The sequence below is a fragment of the Bufo gargarizans genome, chromosome 9, assembly GCF_014858855.1.
Source record: "Bufo gargarizans isolate SCDJY-AF-19 chromosome 9, ASM1485885v1, whole genome shotgun sequence".
NCBI lineage: Eukaryota > Metazoa > Chordata > Amphibia > Anura > Bufonidae > Bufo > Bufo gargarizans.
This window is the reverse complement of record NC_058088.1, coordinates 106,954,020-106,973,255: the sequence shown is the minus strand read 5'-3', so window position 1 is coordinate 106,973,255 and position 19,236 is coordinate 106,954,020. Positions and strand designations below refer to the sequence as shown.

General features: G+C 42.0%; 1 protein-coding gene across 3 annotated transcripts in view; it reads right to left on the bottom strand.

Moving 5' to 3' along the window:
* Positions 1 to 14,794: 14,794 nt before the first annotated feature.
* The window catches only part of LOC122946774 (ubiquitin carboxyl-terminal hydrolase 12-like), a 77,523-nt gene continuing 73,081 nt past the window's right edge, over positions 14,795 to 19,236 (bottom strand). For 2 of the 3 annotated variants that reach the window (XM_044306579.1, XM_044306577.1), the window contains 2 exons: positions 17,756 to 17,837; positions 14,795 to 15,842 (listed from right to left, as the gene is read on the bottom strand). In XM_044306579.1, coding sequence (XP_044162514.1) covers positions 15,741 to 15,842; positions 17,756 to 17,837 — 184 coding nt within the window. In that variant the 3' untranslated portion in view covers positions 14,795 to 15,740. The remainder of the gene's footprint in view (positions 15,843 to 17,755; positions 17,838 to 19,236) is intronic. The other variant, XM_044306578.1, reaches the window with a different exon arrangement.

The window sequence follows — 19,236 nt, the reverse complement described above, 5'->3', positions numbered from 1 at the left end:
AATGATCTGCTCCTTATTTGAAGCGGCGATGTGCCTGCCATACCCTCTTTCATGGAGTATCTGAACAGTAATCCATGTAAATTTACCTATTACTCAGACCCCATTCCTATTAATTTCTTGGATCTAACCCTAACGGGAATTGCATGTCAAATTATTGAGACGTCCACCTACTGTAAACCCATCTCAGGTAACACAATCTTAAGGGTGAACAGTCATCACCCAGCCCATGTAATTAAATCAATTCCAGTTGGAGAATTCATCAGGGCAAGAAGTTACTGCAGTTCTGAGAATGTGATATTATTTCCTCTAGATTATGGGAGCGGAGTTACCCTAGGTGGATGATCTCACGCGGCAAAAATATAGCTACTAAAAGAAAAAAAAAAATCGCAAAGATTTGCTCTGGAAAAAGTCCAATAAGGTTGAAAACATTCCCACCATGGTTTTGACGTACAGCCGACAATATGATAGAATTAAACATATTATAATGCAGAGTATTCCTACCTTATATGAAAATGAACAGATGTATAAGATATTGAAAGGAGATATAAGAATAGTTCCAAGGAAAGCATCTACGTTGTCGTCTATTATGTCCCCCTCCCGGTTTAGTTCAAAACCAGCGAACAATAGCTGCACATGGTTAAACCATGTGGGCTTTGTCCGCTGTGGAGGACATCCATGCAAGACATGCAGGTATGTCACTCCCACTAAGGTTTTTCAGGACGCGGACCATAGTTCTAGTTATGCTGTCAAATCTTATATTAATTGCAATAGCACAAATGTGGTATATATTATTAAGTGCACAGAATGTGATTTACTATACGTAGGAAGCACAACTAGAAAACTGAACAATAGAATTTTAGAACATCTCAACTATGTCAGCAATGAATCCAGCATAGACGTATCCGGAGCGGCTAAACATTTGATAGAAAAGCACAATAGGAATGTCAGTATGTTTCAAGCTTTTGGCATTGAAAGGGTGAAAACTCCACCCAGAGGGGGAGATACAGAACGCAAAGTCCGACAAAGGGAAGCGTATTGGACCTTTTGCCTAAAAACACGTTTCCCAAAAGGGATGAATTACAAAAAAGAGCTCATGTATTTTTATTAGCGGGATTCATGTCAACTGAAAATATAAAGCGTGTGCAGGCCTCTCTGTAGGCCTCTCCACACTCTCCTGAAGTTAGTGGCTATGTTTGGCATGGAAACAACTGTGTGTTCACACATTGTGTTTTTTTTCTTTTATTATTAGAATGTTTTTGTATATGTCAAAAATGTTACCAATAAGACATTTGTTAGTCTATTGTGTATATATTTATACATGTATTTGTCACTTGGGTGGTGCACTATTCATTGAACACTGCAGATAATATGCTGGTCCCTGGCTGAGCCCAGTAGTACACCTGTAGTGCACCTGAGTTCTTTCTCCTCCTCTGAGGGTGGAGTCCGAACTCTGGGAGCATTTAAAACTGAGCGAGTCAGGGTCCAACATGGAGTCATGATTAGGAGCAGGTGTGCTCGAAACGCGTAGACGATCCTCTGCAGACCCACGTTAGGAGGTTGGGATTCTCTTGCTGCACAAACAAATTTTTGTACCGTATTCAATAAAGGAACCTGAATGATGTATAATTGATCTGAGAAGAGTTGAACTGGACAGACAAGTCGTCTTTTTAATGAGTAACTACGTAAGTTCGGTAGAAACAATTAATTTCTCAATAAGACTGGGTTCACAAAGCCCTAATCTCAAAATGCGTAAAAAATAAATAATACATTTTTAGTGACTATAGGGCATGATTCCAATTTTCAAATATACAGCATCTCCTGTATGTGGATTTGCCACAGCAAAGTGTGTACCCTGTAGGAAAATCTGCATGTACGTACTGTAAAATCTACCCCCAGTCTTGGCTTTACGAATGCTGACCATGTAAAAAATTGCCTGATCTAAATGGTAGGGCACCTTCATACGCTGCAGATTTTGTTGCAGAATTTTCCGCAACTGAAAATCAGTTCCATTCATTTGAATGGGGCGGCTAGCACATGGATTTCTGCAAGCCCCATTCAGGTGAATGGAATTGATATTCAGTCGTGGAATTTTGTGCAACAAAACCCGCAATGTGAAGGCGCCCCCTAATGGCTGGCACTATTGTATATGGGCTATAGGCGATTCTACTCTACTGGAAAAAACAAACCAAAAAAACCCTGAAAACTCAATGCAATTGAGCCGAGACTGTATAATAAGTATAATGTACTGGTGTTGCTTGGTCAAAGATCATACAACCAAGATGGTGCACCCTTTATTTTGTGTTTTGTAGTAGGGTTTATGTTGATGCAGGGTCACATTAATACCGGGTGGTATCTCACCTTATGGCGATGCAATCTGCCGCTCTGGCATGGTGACAGTCATATAGATGCTGGATATCCTCCTGTGGCATGTCATTCCAAACTCTTTCAACTTAGACCAGTAGTCCAACCACGGTGCTTGGTGACTGCTATAAACTGCGATGCTCGAATTGAGCTTCTCCTTTCCTTCCGTCTCTGGTGGGAGTGAATGGTCTGACTGAGAAAGTCAAATGAGGCTGTTTGCTGTGCTAAACGTTTGGATGTTTATATCCACAAAACCCTCCACCAAATTTTTGTTAAGGAAACAAACAAAAAAACATACAATATTCATATAAAGGCTAATAATATGTTATAAACAACTTAGATGGTAGTGTACCTTTAATTGTATAAATTATAAGTTTAGCTGTAATCTTTTCCTACATAAACATATCAATCTGCTTAGTTCCTTCTGCTCTATACCATGCCGCCTGCATTGTAAGGAGACCATTGCATATGGGCCGCCTTGTGCCTGAAACACGCAAGCAGCAGTCAGGGGTTAACGTGAGGCTCCTCTCGGTGGACAAATGAAAGCATTGTGTGGGATGTGAGTTCAATAGGAGAAGAGGAGTAATGAATTCCTATTGTAAGAAGTGGGAAGGTTAAGTGTTTGTGGCACTGAAGATAAAGCTCAAGAACATCTTTAGCATGCAGCCCAACCAGTCAGATCTGCAGTACTCAGATGATGTGGCCAAACACAAACACACCGCGATGATGAGACGTAAAGGCCGCCATCTGCCGCAACGGCGCAGATCTGCTCCTGATGGCAAGCATCGATGACCTATTAAAATAATGAGGCAAGCAGACGTGTTCTGAAGTTTACCCATGGCTGGTCGGCACAGAAGAACGCGCTAACATGGCGTGAAGGCCAACATGAATTCAGTAGCTTGTCCATTACATACGCAGTATTCAGATCAGAACACACAAGGACAGATTTTAGTTATGGACAACAGCCATTTCCACGCTAAGCCCTATAACAGGGATCAGCAACCTTCGGCACTCCAGCTGCTGTAAAAACTACAACTCCCAGCATGCACACTTACTCGGCTGTTCTTGTAACTCCCACAGAAGTGACAGGAGGATTATGGGAGTTGTAGTTTCACAACAGCTGGAGTGACGGAGGTTGCTGATCCCTGCCCTATAACGTAGATAACACATTAATCGTCTGGCCAACAGTAATAAGGCTTATGTACATTGTCACTCTTGGTTAGCAAGAGGTTAAACGTGTCAAATAAATAATTGGTTACATTTTCAGGACTCTCCAGTGTATCAGATGTATACTGAATAGTCATAGAGGTATAGAAAAAATAAATAACGTGTGAAGCCCGAGTCCTGTGCCATATAGCAGCTCTCATTACTACTTTAGCCAGGTTATGGCAACTATAAGGATTATCTGTCTGTCCTATAAAATGCAGCATGCTATAGAGCAGGAGGAGCTGAGCAGACCGATATATAGTTTTATGGGAAAAGATTTAGTAAAACTTGTAACTTAGGGCTCTTTCACATGAGCGGATGCTGTGCGTGGAATCCGCTGCATGAATGACAGCCAAGCCCAGTTCCGGACAGCAGAGACACAGAGCAGTAACATGACTGATAATGCTCCGTGCCTCTCTGTGATCTTTTTACTACAAAATGACAGTGAGGTAAAGTTGTCACTGTGATGTTGTAGCAAAAAGATCACAGGGAGACACGGAGCATTATCAGTCATGTGACTGCTCCGTGTCAGAGTGAGGCTTGGCTGTCTCTCACGCAGCGGATGACACGCACGGCATCCGCTCGTCTGACAGAGCCCTTACTCATTTAAATCTATGTTATTTCTGGTTTGTTTGTTTACAGGGGAGGTATTATCAGTGACTGACAGCTATCTCTGTATACACACTTACACAATGCCATCACTGATAACACCTCCCCCGTGTACAGCTATTAGTGACTGACAGCTATCTCTGTATACACACTTACACAATGCCATCACTGATAACACCTCCCCTGTATACAGCTATCAGTGACTGACAGCCATCTCTGTACATACACTTACACAATGCCATCACTGATAGCTGTACACAGGGGAGGTGTTATCAGTGACTGACAGCTATCTCTGTACATACACTTACACAGGGAATGCTATCAATCACTGATAACACTTTCCCCCTGTACAATTATCAGTGACTGACAGCTATATCCGTATACACATGACCGTTGTTTTGTAGTCTGTTTTTTTTCCTCTGTTTTAAGTCCTCTTCCGTTCCGTTATTCCACAAAACATATCCGTATGGTTTCCGCATGCGATACGTTTTTTGTTTGGTTTATTAAATCACCAAACACATGAGCAATATGGGCTGGGCATAGCATTTCTACAGTATGGATCCCCAAAATACAGATGACTTGAATGGGGCATCGGACCGTGGTTTGCGGACAATAATAGAACATGCACTACTTTTTTGCGGAACGGAAATACAGAATGCACACGGAGTACCTTCCGTTGTTTTTGCGGACCCATTGAAGTGAATGGTTCCGCATACGGTCCACAAAAAAAACCTAAAAAACCTAAACGGAACAGAGGCGGAAAGAAAATGCGTTTGTGTGCTTGAGCCCTAACACAAAGAATACTATCACTGATAAAACCCCTCCCCGTGTACAATTATCAGTGACTGACAGCTCTCTCTGTATACACACTTACATATAGAATGCTATCCATATCCCTTTTGAATAACGATTACAAATTCCTGGTGAAAATCCTATTAGATTACAAGACATCCTCCCCAACATCATACACCCCTCACAAAGAAGTTTCATCAAATCTAGACAATCTGTCAAAAACATGAGGGCAGCTGTAGCCGCCACCCTTGAGACACGAGATGGTAATGCCCCCCACACTATTATTAAGTCTAGATGCCGAAAAGGCGTTTGATAAAGTGTCATGGCCCTTTCTGAATGCTGCTCTATCCCACAGAGGATTTGGCCAGATATTCTCAGATTTTGTCTGCCATCTCCAATCGGATGTCCGCACTACGCTAACAATAAATGGCTATAACACCCCCTAGTTGGGTATTTTTAGGGGCACTAGACAGGACTGTCCTCTCTATTCTTTGGACCCCCTCTTACATCACTTACAGCCACTCCACACCTCCATACAACATAGTCATAATTCAGTCGCTCTGGCCGCATTTGCAGATGATATTCTGTTGATTATAAATAAAAACTGAAATTACACTCCCACAAACATTACAGAATCTTACGGATATTGGACAACTCTCAGGATATACTCTAAATTTGGATAAACCAGGCTTATTAAAAGGCCACACAAGACCGAGGTGGACTGCTCACTTCCCATATCAATGGCGCTCGCACTCTATATCATACCAGGGGGTACAGATCACCAAGTCACTGAGCAAATTATACAATGCAAACATCGCTCCCTATATACGTGCGCTTGAGGATACATTGGCAGGCTGGCGACACCTTCCTCAAGATGGTGGAATTCCCTCGCCTGTTATACCTTTTACATTCGCTACCAATCTATTTACGCCCTAGGGATGAGAAGAAAATCAAATGTCTATACCGTACCTTTATCTGTCAGGGTCGCCGCCCCAGGATACCTTATATTGTCCTACAACAGCCTAGACTGAATTGGGGGATGAACTTTCCTAGTATAAGGGCTTATATCATCGCAGCTCTCATGAGAATTGCTATAGACTGGATATACCATACGTCCATATTCTCAAATAGGGGTCAGAAACCGGCCTTTATACCCGGACTACCCTCCCTAACCTTCTCCATACCCCAATGGGAGAGATCCCGGAACGAGCCAGGGAAAACATTCTAAAAAGTCGACTTGGCGCACGTGGCAAAAAATGAGAATTCTAAAAAAATGTACACCCCCACAACTCATTACATATGACCCTCTTAGCTAACCCACATTTCCAAATTGGGTCACCACATAGAGATTTTTTTGACTGGCATAAGGGAGGTATAACTCTGCTCGGCCACTTGGTGGACCACACCACACAAGATTCTGTCTTTTAAAACTCTCAAAACTAAATTCCCCACCATTAAGTTAAGTTTCTTCCCTTATTTACAAGCCAGCAGCTATTTCCAGAAGTTACTACCCCACCTAACACCTCGAGAATGGAGTCTGGCTTTACAGGCCTCCCTCAAACATACTCCTACTTTAAGGGGACATACCACCAGTTACTACAAATTTCTAAATGCCCCTCTAGATTATAGTCAAGGGAAATGGGCAATAACTAAGTGACTCAGTGATATCCCGCAACTAACGATGTCTCCTTTGTATCATGCTCTGGAACGCAATCTCCGCTATTTCCCGGCCAGTCGCTACCAGGAGATGACCCTACAGATTTATCACCAGGCATATATTTATCCGGTATGGGGCCATCGTATGGGCGTCTTCGAGTCAGATGGCTGATTCGCGTTGTGGTGAGGCAGGAGCAGACATTTTTCATTGCTTGTGGTTATGCCTGGTGATGCAATCCTTTTGGGGCAAAATACATACATTTACCACCACCCATCTGACGTCAGCAGCACCTTTGGAGCCTATGTGGCCCATTTTCTGATACATTGACTCGACCACAACGCGGTGCACCCCTGGTAGCCGGAAACTACTATGTCTAATAGCAGCAGCAGGGGTCAAGACCATCCTCCATACATGGATCGATCCTACACCCCCACCATTTAAGTTATTTCTCGAGAAACTCTGCTTATTAACCCTTTAAGGACTGGGTCATTTTTCACCTTAAGGACCAGACAGATTTTTGCAAATCTGACATGCGTCACTTTATGTGCTGATTACTTTAAAACGTTTTTACTTATCCAGGCCATTCTGAGATTGGATTATCGTCACATATTGTACTTCATGGTAAATTTGAATCAAAATATTTCATTTTTATTTATAAAAAAAAATAAAAAATATACCAAATTTAGGGTACTCTCACACAAGCGTTTTTCTTTTCCGGCATAGAGTTCCGTCACAGGGGCTCTATACCGGAAAAGAACTGATCAGGCATATCCCCATGCATTCTGAATGGAGAGTAATCCATTCAGGATGCATCAGCATGTCTTTAGTTCAGTCATTTTGACTGATCAAGCAAAAGAGAAAACCGTAGCATGCTACGGTTTTATCTCAGGCTAAAAGAAACTAAAGACTTGGCTGAATGCCGGATCTGGCATTTTTCCCCATAGGAATGTATTAGCGCCGGATCCGGCATGTGCAGACCGGATAAAAATGTGAAAAAAGATACAAGACGGATCCGTCTGTCCGCATGACAAACGGAGAGACTGATCCGTTCTCGCAAAGCATTTGTGAGACGGATCCGTCTCACAAATGCTTTCAGTCACATCCAGATGGGCGGATCCGGCAGGCAGTTCCGATGACGGAATTGCTTGCCGATTCACACTGCCGCAAGTGTGAAAATAGCCTTACCAAAAATTTAGAAAAATTTGCAACTTTCCAACTTTCACTTTCTCTGCTTTTAAAACAGATAGCGATACCTCATATAATAGTTATTACTTTACATTTCCCATATGTCTACTTCATGTTTGGATCCTTTTGTGAATGCCATTTTATTTTTTGGGGATGTTACAAAAATTATAAAGTTTAGAATCAAATAGAATCTAAAAGCAATATAATTTTTTTGGGCTGACTGTCCTATGTAGGGGCTCATTTTTTTCAGTATGAAATGGACGGTTTGATTGGTACTATTTTGGGGTGCATATGGACTGATCGCTTTCTATTACACTTTTTGTGATGTAAAGTGACAAAATGGCATTTTTATACCTTTTTTTTTTTTTACGATGTTCACCTGAGGGATTAACTCATGCGATATTAGTATATAGCAGGTTGTTATGGACGTGGAGATAAATAAATAAAGAAAAAAGTATACATATTAGGTAAGTTTTATACACTAATATTTTTGAAACAAAACAAATCATGTTTTAGTGTCAACATAGTATGAGAGCCATAATATATATATATTTTTTTGGGCTATTCTCTTAGGTAGGGCATAATTTTTGCAGGATGAGATGATGGTTTGATTGGTACAATTTTGGGGTGTTATTACACTATTTGTGATGTAAGGTGACAAAATGGCTTTTTCACACAGTTTTTATTTTTTATGGTGTCTATCGGACGGGGTGAATAATGTGATATATTTATAGAGCCGGTTGTTACGGACGCAGCGATACCCAATATGTGCGGTTTTTCTTTTTCTACTTTTATTATAAAATGAGGGGAAAGGGAAGTTTTTTTCTTTTTTTAACTTGAAACTACATTTTTTTATTGAAAACACTTAGGCTGGTTTTACACGGGCGTTGCGGGAAAAGGTGCATTGTGGGAAATTTCGCGATTTTTCCACGCAAGTGCAAAACATTGTAATGCGTTTTGCACGCGTGAGAAAAAATGGCATGTTTGGTACCCAGACCCGAACTTCTTCACAGAAGTTCGGGTTTGGGATTGTGTAGATTGTATTATTTTCCCTTATAACATAGTTATAAGGGAAAATAGCATTCTTAATAGAGAATGCATAGTACAATAGGGCTGGAGGGGTTAAAAAATAAAATAAAAATGTAACTCACCTTAATCCACTTGCTCGCACAGCCCGGCTTCTCAGTGTCTTCTTCTTTGCTGTGTACAGGAAAAGGACCTGTGGTGACGTCACTCCGGTCATCACATGGTCCATCACATGATATTTTACCATGGTGATGGACCATGTGATGACCGGAGTGACGTCACCACAGGTCCTTTTCCTGTACACAGCAAAGAAGAAGACAGAAGAGATGCCGGCTGGCGAGCAAGTGGATTAAGGAGAGTTAAATTTTTATTTTTATATATTTTTTTAACCCCTCCAGCCCTATTGAACTATGTATTCTGTATACAGAATGCTATTATTTTAGCTTATAACCATGTTATAAGGGAAAATAATAATGATCAGGTCCCCATCCCGATCGTCACCTAGCAACCGTGCGTGAAAATCGCACCGCATCCGTACTTGCTTGCGATTTTCACACAACCCCATTCATTTCTATGGGGCCTGCGTTACGTGAAAAACGCACAAAGAGGAGCATGCTGCTATTTTCACGCAACGCACAAGTGATGCGTGAAAAAATCACCGCTCATGTGCACAGCCCCATAGAAATGAATGGGTCCGGATTCAGTGCGGGCGCAATGCGTTCACCTCACGCATTGCACCCGCGCGGAAATCTCGCCCGTGTGAAAGGAGCCTTACTCTGGGACTTCAACTTTTGGGGTTCTGATCCCCTCTGCAATGCATTACAATTCATCTGTATTGTAATGCATTGCCTGTTAGTGTATGACACTGAGTCATACACTAACAGGTTGCCAAGGAGACCCAGCCTGAGGCTGGATCTCCTGGGCACCCGTAGAAGGCAGGTCCCGATGCCGTGCAAGGTATTGGGCAGCCTCTGCACAGCAACGGACTGCCTTCTGACACATCCGAGTCCCCACCACAGCAGCGCAGGGACCCGATGCACTCCTTCACCCGACACAAACCCATTCTATGTCGCGGTCAGCGTGAACTGTGGTATAGAAGGGGTTCATCCGCCGGCATCGGCTTTTACAGCGATGTCGGCGGATACTACCAGGGACTGCAGAGCCCCTGCAGTGATCGGACGCGCACTGCTCCGATGCCCGATTCTGGCAATGCATCCCCCGCCGTACATGCACAGCGTTTTGCATTATGGGATTAATGAAGATGGATTAGGTAGAGGCGTCTTAAAAAAAAAGGACACACATTTTTTTTTTTGCATGCTAGGAGAGTTTTATAGACATATTGCCTCTCCAGGTTAGCCGATGTGTTCAGGAATGTCTCCAGCTCACCTCCTGGTACCAGACATGAATCTTTTTGAATGAGCCGCCTATATCAGGGACATGATCTAATCTGAGGGCTCAATGGGGTCCCTGTATGTTTAGACTTTACATGTACTGAATATGGAGAGGAGATGAATGAGTCGGGCTAATGTTATGTTTTACTTTCTCTGCAGAGAATTCTGTAATGGTTCTTTCACCACTTTTTCCCCCCCATGTCCATCCTTTCCCCTTCCCTCCCCCTATCCCTCCCCCTATCCCTCCCCCCTATCCCTCATTTCCCTCCTAAAAAAACAGCATATGTCGGAAGGTTGACAAAATGACTTTAATATACTGCTCTATTTGCTTGTATTGGGACCATCACCAGAGACGTGCCATAAATAATACTGATCAATATTACTGCTCTTATTAAAATGTATGTCATTTTTTTTTTCTTATGTCAATCTTAAATAAAATCATTTGAAAATAGAATGCAATCAATCACTGATAAAACCTCTCCCTGTACAACTGACCACGAAACGATATATCAATCTGCTCAGCGTCTCTTGCTATATAGCATGCAGCCTACAGATTGCACTGCATTGTGCGGTCATGTCTTCTTTAACGGGATTAAATACCATTATGAAGGATGATCAATGTTGTTCATGGGCCAACACCTTGAGAAAGTAGAAACACAGCACAGGTTATATGTACGTCTGAGATGACACTTAAAGGCTCTAAAGTATACTAAATGGATATCCCATTCCAAAACCATTGGCTCAGTCTAATACATGACGATGCCTGCACCTTCCAGAATAAATAAAAAATAAACTGCAGCACTCGCCGAAATTCATGCACACACCAAAACTTTTGAGTGAATAAACATGAATTGAAGACCGGCGAGTGCTGCAGTTTATTTTTTATTTATTCCAGATGATTTGGGGTTACTACAGACTGGTATCCAACACTGCGGGCACCACAACCATAGAGACTTTTTGCTATAGATTCATAAGTGCTGCAACTTTTTTTTTTTTTTTGAGCGAGGCCTGCACCTTGCCATTAAATTGGTGCATCTTCGGCCGCACCAGGCATATCAGAGTTACGCCGGTCTGGAATCAATCCGCCCCCCCCCCCCCCCCCCTTAGTGCCCATTTAGCCAAAACTTGTGTTGAGAGTCCGGCATGTTAGCTTTCCGATTCAACTAAAAGGTTCTGTGCAGAACATTACTATTCCTACAAAAAAAAAAAAAAAACTCAAATTGTTCTTTATGAAACCCGCTTTCTCCATCAAATTTTATAGTAAGCACTGTGCATTCCATAAGGTCATATTCTCTGGGTATTAGCCGAGCTCTAATTAGTCCATGAAAAGGCTAACTAGTAAAACATGATTCACCACTCCAGAGGTTACGTTTCCACTGCTCAAATGTCCAGTGGAAGACACTATTTCAGCTGTCACTCTTGGCATTGCGCATGTTGTTGCTCGTCCATGGAAATCCATCTCATGAAGCTCTTGAGGGATTTTTTCACTTCAGCTTTTACATTACAGCTAATACAGAAGAGCAGAGAGCTCTGCATGGGCAGAGAAAGCACAAACCCTAGAACCTCGGATTTTTCAACAGGTAAAATTAAGCTCAATTAAAAAGATTGTCACTTCCAAAAAACAAAACAAAAAAAAAACACAACTACAGTAATTAAAAAAATAAATTAAAAAAATAAATAAAATAAAACACCGATTCTGAATCTGTAAGGCTCCTTTCACACTTGCGCTCGTCGGTCCGCTCGTGAGCTCCGTTTGAAGGAGCTCACGAGCGGACCCGAACGCCTCCGTCCAGCCCTGATGCAGTCTGAATGGAGCGGATCCGCTCAGACTGCATCAGTCTGGCGGCGTTCAGCCTCCGCTCCGCTCGCCTCCGCACGGACAGGCGGACAGCTGAACGCTGCTTGCAGCGTTCTGCTGTCCGCCTGGCCGTGCGGAGGCGAGCAGATCCGTTCAGACTTACAATGTAAGTCAATGGGAACGGATCCGCTTGAAGATGTCACCATATGGCTAAATCTTCAAGCGGATCCGTCCCCCATTGACTTTACATTGAAAGTCTGAACGGATCCGCTCAGGCTGCTTTCACACTTAGATTTTTTTTCTAAGTTATTAATGCAGACGGATCCGTACTGAACGGAGCCTCCGTCTGCATTAATATGATCGGATCCGTTCAGAACGGATCCGATCAAACGCTAGTGTGAAAGTAGCCTAAATTATACAAGAGTTTAGGAGTCCTCTGTATAATTGTGGGTGTACAGAAAGGAAAACAAGTGAGGAGAACTATTAGGCCCCTTTCACACGAGCGAGTTTTCCGTGCGGGTGCAATGCGTGACGTGAACTAATAGCACCTGCACTGAATCCTGACCCATTCATGTCGAAGGGGTCTGTGTACATGAGCGTTGTTTTTCACACATCACTTCTGCGTTGTGTGAAAATCGTAGCGTGTTCTATAGTCTGCGTTTTTCACGCAGCCCTGGCCCCGTAGAAGTGAATGGGGCTGCGGGAAAAACACATTTCATCCGCAACAAGTGCGGGTGCGATGCGTTTTTCACTGATGGTTGCTAACAGATGTTGTTTGTAAACCTTCAGTTTTTTATCATGCGCGTGAAAAACGCATCAAAACGCATTGCACTCGTGCGGAAAAAAAACTGAACAACTCAACGCAATCGCAGACAAAACTGATTTAACTTGATTTTAAAATGGTGCGAGTTTCCCTGAACGCATCCGGACCTAATCCGTCACGCTCGTGTGAAAGGGGCCTTAGAAGACCTTTATAAGTTTCTACTCACTTGCATTTCCCGCGGTAAGTCTACAAATGGGCCAAATGATGCAAAGCCAAGACTCCTAAGCTTGCAAGGTAAAATGAAGAGGACTCCAGGACTCCCTCTCAGCATGCAGCACATTTGCAGTTAAATAGTGGGGGAGTGCAAGAAAGTAAAAAACATAAAAATGACACATTCAGAACCAGCCTCTTTTATAGTATTCACTGGTTCCTCTAGTTTACTGGGTTTTTGGTAGTGACAATCTCTTTAATGACGCAGATATGAAACTAAGAGTAAAAAATGCACCAAAAACCAAAAAGGCCGATATGAAACCAACAGTAGGCAAGCGTTAGCCAAAGGGTAGTAATGTAAAGCACTCCCACCCAAAACCTAAAAAGGCAATATACTAGTTGGACCAGGAGCAAATCGCAGCTATTTTTTCTGTTGTTCTTTTCCGTTAGAGGAGCATCACTCTCATGGAGATTGCTCAGTTTTTATACCAGACATACGCAGATGTGAACATGCCTTAAATCAGACACAGTGACTGCCAAAGGTACTTATAATGACAATCAACATAGCCATCTAATATTAATAGGAGCAATATCTCTGTAAATAGAGAGAACATAAACCGGTAACTAAAATGGCAAACCAAAACTGTGGAGCACCACGTGCCATTGATGTGAGAGGTGAACGTGAGCTACTGAGGTGCACGAGGGCAACCGATACGCTACAGTGGAGCAGCTCACCGCCAGAATGAAACAAGGGGCTACAAGACTTGGCCCTAAAACAACAGTTCAGTGAACCCTACTGTATATGGGGCTCCGAAGCAGACAAATGGTCACTGCACCTCTGCTAACGAAGAAAAGGCTTCCATTTTCGTGGCAGTATCGGAACTGGACCTCCGCTGATTGGTAGAGGGTGGCCTTCTCCGATAAGTCACGTTATCAGGTTCATCCATGAGATGGTCATTAGCGTGTCAGACTGAGAATCATTAAAGAACAAACACTCTGCAACCATTGCTGGAATAACACAAGCTCGTGGTGGCAGCGTTATGGTCTGGGGAATGTTTTCCTGGCATTTTCTGGGCCAACTCATCCATGTGGAAGGCACTTTCTACCGATTTGGGTATAAATCCATCCTTGCAGGTCACGCACACCCATACATGCTGATTGTCTTCCATGAGGTGGATGGGACCTTACAGCAAGCCAAAGCGGCGCTAGCACCGTATTTTAGACTATTTCATGCCTGTGTAGCTTACTTCAGTGAAACTACGGCCACTATTTAATCCATATAGACCTTCTCTTGTATTCTAAAGCTTACAGGCCTTTCTTTAACTCAAACTAAGCAGCTTTAATAAAGCTTTAAGGTTTAGTTTATTTTATATATAGGAAAGGAATAATTTCAATAGTTTTTGGCATGTTCTCCCAAGATTTGTTCCTAAAATTAGAAGTACAATTTGACTTCTGATTATTGACCTGCAATTGGCAATGTAAGGTTTTAGTACACATTTTACAGTGCAAAGATATAAATGTAACCCCTCTCCGCAGAATAGGTGATGCATATCTGACTGGTGCGGGGGTAACAGCCTTCATGTTAAACACCAAACTCTCAAACTTTTTAAGAGATTTTTTTTTTTTACCATTACAAAAACAGAAGATGCAGGTATGGATCCCAAGGTGTAACTGGAAGGTTAGTGTGAGCCTTCTGTTTCTGTAGGGGTTGCTCTTCATATCGTATCAGTATAAAAACAATGCACAGGCATAGCAAACACAAGGTAAACAGGCAAAGTATTAAACCCTGCTACGAGTAAGGATAAATGGGTTACTTTATTTATGGGATTTTACACTATAAACCTTCATCACCTCTTATAACTGAGTTTTTTGGAAAACAATAGCAAAAAGCCTAGAGAGCAAGGACTCTGGAATCCAGCAGTAAACACTTTTCAGGACCAAATGACAGATGCAATAAACTGGCTCAAAACTAGGTAAGTTACCCTGGCAAACCACTATATTTATCGCAGCTTGTGACCAGATCCTGAAAAGAGTTCATGATTGCAGACAGAAACTTTCCAAAAGTTTTGCCCTCTCTTCAGACTATACCCATCTCTGCAGTAGTATTTTCAGAGGCCAACTTGAACAATTAGAAAAGGTGCTAATATTCCAAAAGACATTGAAAGAAAAATTAAATAACAAAAATAAAAGATAACAAGTGATCCCATTACTTAGTGTGCAGAACAGCAGCCTCTTAACACTCACTACAAGGAGTGTTAAAGCAAAAAAATGGAAGGTAGGAAACACCGAAGAAGGTGCAGGTACAGTCGTGGTTATAGGATATGTACGTAATATGATTTAAGGATTGCTAATGAAATCAGATTTCTCAAATGTTAAAACATTTGATGAACTGAGCACCAAACCACAGCTGATCTGTCTTACAAAGTGCTATCTTCTTAGATTAAGTCTCAGCGGTGGTCCCTGTTCTTTCAAGGGTCACTTCAGTATACAACTTTTTAGGAAAATGGAAAAACCTGCACCTGCTTATGAGAAAACAGACTGAAGTGGCTTATTGCAAAAGATCCACTTTGTACGGCTGATAGCAATAAGAGCTGAATGTGAAACGGTCCATCCGGGAACTGAAAGCAGATATTTGTGGCAGCAGTCATGAGCATCTCCTCTGTAGTCAATACAGGACTTTGATCCCTTATTCACTGTCCAACAGTTCACAAATAGGAATTTACTTTAACCCAACCATGGGATTTAGTCTCTTGATTGGTAGAACAGGATATATCCCGATTCAGAGTTTTTGGAAATGTCTGATGTTAAACCGTAGAACTCTTCAATGGCTTGGGCGTCAATTTTCTGTTGAAAAAAAATAAATGAAATTAAAAACAGTTTAGATATTATTTCCCCAATTAAAACCTCAGTGTAATATTTTAGTCGTGCATTCAAGACACAGTGCTCAAACTGAGTGTCGCGTTCAGGGGTTTTAGTTACAGGGAGTTGATTATTTTGGTTTCCTGGCAGAGTACAGGATCAAGCCGTCAGTGAGTCAACCTCATCCTGCTGATGGCACGGTGTGCAGTGCCAAGAGGCTCAGCCCAGGTTCTGCGCCATCAGCCTCTTAACTGACATGGAGTGGGCAGGAAAGGGTTAATTTGAGTTGCAGAACTGTAAAACATTGTGGAATTTTAGGTGTTAATGGAAGTTTGAAATTACATACTAAATTACTATATTTTTTTGCTCAGCAAGTGGGGGAAAAATGACAATGTGTCTTATGTAGCGAATACTAGTGAGCAACAGTAGGACCGGGGAGAGGTGAATACAGCGCTCCTGCTGCGGGCTGTACTAAGTGAGGCACTCCGAGAAAACCAGGGAGTGGTCATTGCAGGAAGAGCAGAGGCGTGGCCTGGAGCAGTAGAGGTAAGTTCATTTATCTATAAGTCTCATGCTGCTCTTATCTTGGGTCTAATGAGGAATGGGGTTCTGATTTAGGGGATTTGATAATGAGGCATGGGGGTTCTGATCTCAGGTCTAATGAAGAATGGGGACCGGATCTTGCATAAAATTTGGAATTAATTTCTGATGAGGAATGGTGGCCTGATCTGATATCCAATGAGAAATGGGGGTCTGAGCTGAGGTCTAATGAGGAATGGGTGTATGATGAGGAATAGGGGCCCGATTTCAGGTCTGATAAGGATTGGGGGGTCTGATTTGGCACTAGGTTTGTCAATAAAAAAAATTACAAAACTGCACTGTTTGGCTTCTGCAGCTTCTGTTTTACAGTACATAGAAGCTGTAGAAAGCCATTCTGTGATAAGAAAGCATGTTTGACAATGACACCTTATTTTCCTGACGCTCTCAGATCTGACATCTCTTGAATGATCTTCTAAGTTACTTTATGGTAAAATCTAAGTACAAATCCACCCCAAACTGGAAGTGTCATTTCGAGACAAAATTTGAGACGTTTTATCTTTTTACGACACCCTCACCATTTTTACAAAAAGTGGGTGGGGTGTGGGCTGGAGAACATGGGCTGCAGGCGGGGACTCATTTAAAAACATGCACACCAGAAATCTACTCAAGATGGAGATCTCTGTACTGGTGCTTGGCCAGTAGAAGATGCAAATAATTTTTTTTCCCCGTTTTCCAATATGATGTATTAAAAATGCATCTTGTCCCGCAAAAAAAGAAGCTGCCAAGTGGCCATGTGAACGGAAAATGGTTCTAATTATTTGATAGTTATTCTCTGGCCTGTAAAAAAGGTGCACGATGTAAAATGTAGTAATCTTCTCACCAGTGACTATATTTGTGAGTTATATCCTCCTTTCAGATTCTCAGCCGTGTCATGTGACCAACTCTCTGATCTCCAAATGACACAGGACAGTAAGTCAGTTACTTCTTTATTCATTCCTATAAGATTGACGTTGATGCTCCCATAGGAATACATGGAGAAACTGGCTTCCTGTCCACACATAAGATGCTGTGTTATTAAGAAAGTCTGGGACCACAAGCAAGAGACCCCTAGCAATCAGACACTTATCCTGTGAATAGGTGATAAGCGTGAATTACAGGACAACTCTTAAAAAAATAATAAGACAGTTATAGTTTACGATAAGAAAACAATTCAACTATAGCATACTGGACACCAGAGGAAACGGACGACATGAAACAAATGCTGAAAAAGTCATGTCAAGGGATAATCAATGTGTAGAACAATTGTTATAGGGATAATAACAGTAGGCATGCTGTATGGGAATAAATAAAATACAAACTACCTCTACAATGTCATCATCAAACAGCAGCCAGAATCCATGACTCTTTACAATGGTGATGTAGTGTCCACGGTTTGGGCCACTGTGTAAAACGGAAATTGTAAAATGTTACTCAGTTTTGATACTGCGCATTTTCTAACAAAATGTATTCTTAGCATGATATAAAGTTATAGAATTTCACACTATACTTTCTGTGTCAATATTTCACAGTGTTGAAGATCTCCGTTTGCAGTCAGTCATTCAATAGGATTCCTTAATTTTATTTTATTTTTTTAATTTCATATGGCCAAAATTTGTTTGGATCATATAAAGGAAACACAGGTGCTCAGCTCTTTACATGCACTGGACACACAGGAGCACGCCTCATGACCAGGACAAATCCACTGAAAGCAAACAATGAGGGTTCCTACTGAATACCAGCAAGCAGAGATCTTCAAACCCATACAAATGGAGAAATCATAACTTTTTGTTATGCAGTCAATAACCTCCATTTGATGAATACAAATGTAATACATTAAAAATTACAATAAAAAAGGAACTAAAATAAATGAACATAAATCTTTCAGAATACTCACTAGAGGATGCTACCATAGCTCAGAAGGAACTAGTCTTTTTGTTACTGATCTTGTCCAGTGCTGCCAAAGCTTTCTGTGTGTGGGATTACCTTATGGAGAGGTCCTTAAGCGGAGTGAGGAGTCTTATAGCCAAGGCGCAACGCTCCTCTGGATTTCTAGGAAGGGGGTATTCAAATGAGCTCTTCACAAGCTCTGCCTCTGCCACCAGATGTAAGGTAAAGGTCTTTTAAAGGGTTGAACATTGACTTATAGGATATCTGCCTTACATCTGGTGACATTAGAGGCAGAGCTTGTTAAGAGCTCATTTGGATCACTAGTGTGAAAAGCATTCCACAACTCCTCTCCTCCGTCACAGACTTGTTCTTATTTACAGCTGCCTGCACATCCCTTAATTACATGGTACAAGCTAGTGCTGTATGATCACCTTAAAGAGGTTGTGCAGCAAGTACATACTGATGACCTACCCTCAGGATAGGTCATCAGTATCTGATCAGTGGGGGTCAGACACTGGTCACCCCTGCAGATCAACTGTTTGAAGAGGAGATGGCTTTCCAGAATTCTAGAAGAGCTTCCTCCTTTTCGAACAGCTGATCGGCCAGGGTGCGGGGAGTCGGATCCCCACCAAGCAGATATTGATGACCATCCAGCACAACCCCTTTAAATCAATGTAAAGTTTCAGAGAGAATGCTGTATAGGGGTCCATTCAGACGTCTGTAGGCGTTTTGCGGTCTGCAAAATTGCGGATCTGCAAAACACGGACACGGGCAATGTGCGTTCCGCATTTTGCGGACTGCACATCGCCAGCACTAGAATAGAAAATGCCTTGCAGACAAGAATAGGACATGTTCTATTTTTTACGGGAATGGAATTGCAGATACGGAAATGCGGACAGCACATGTGCTGTCC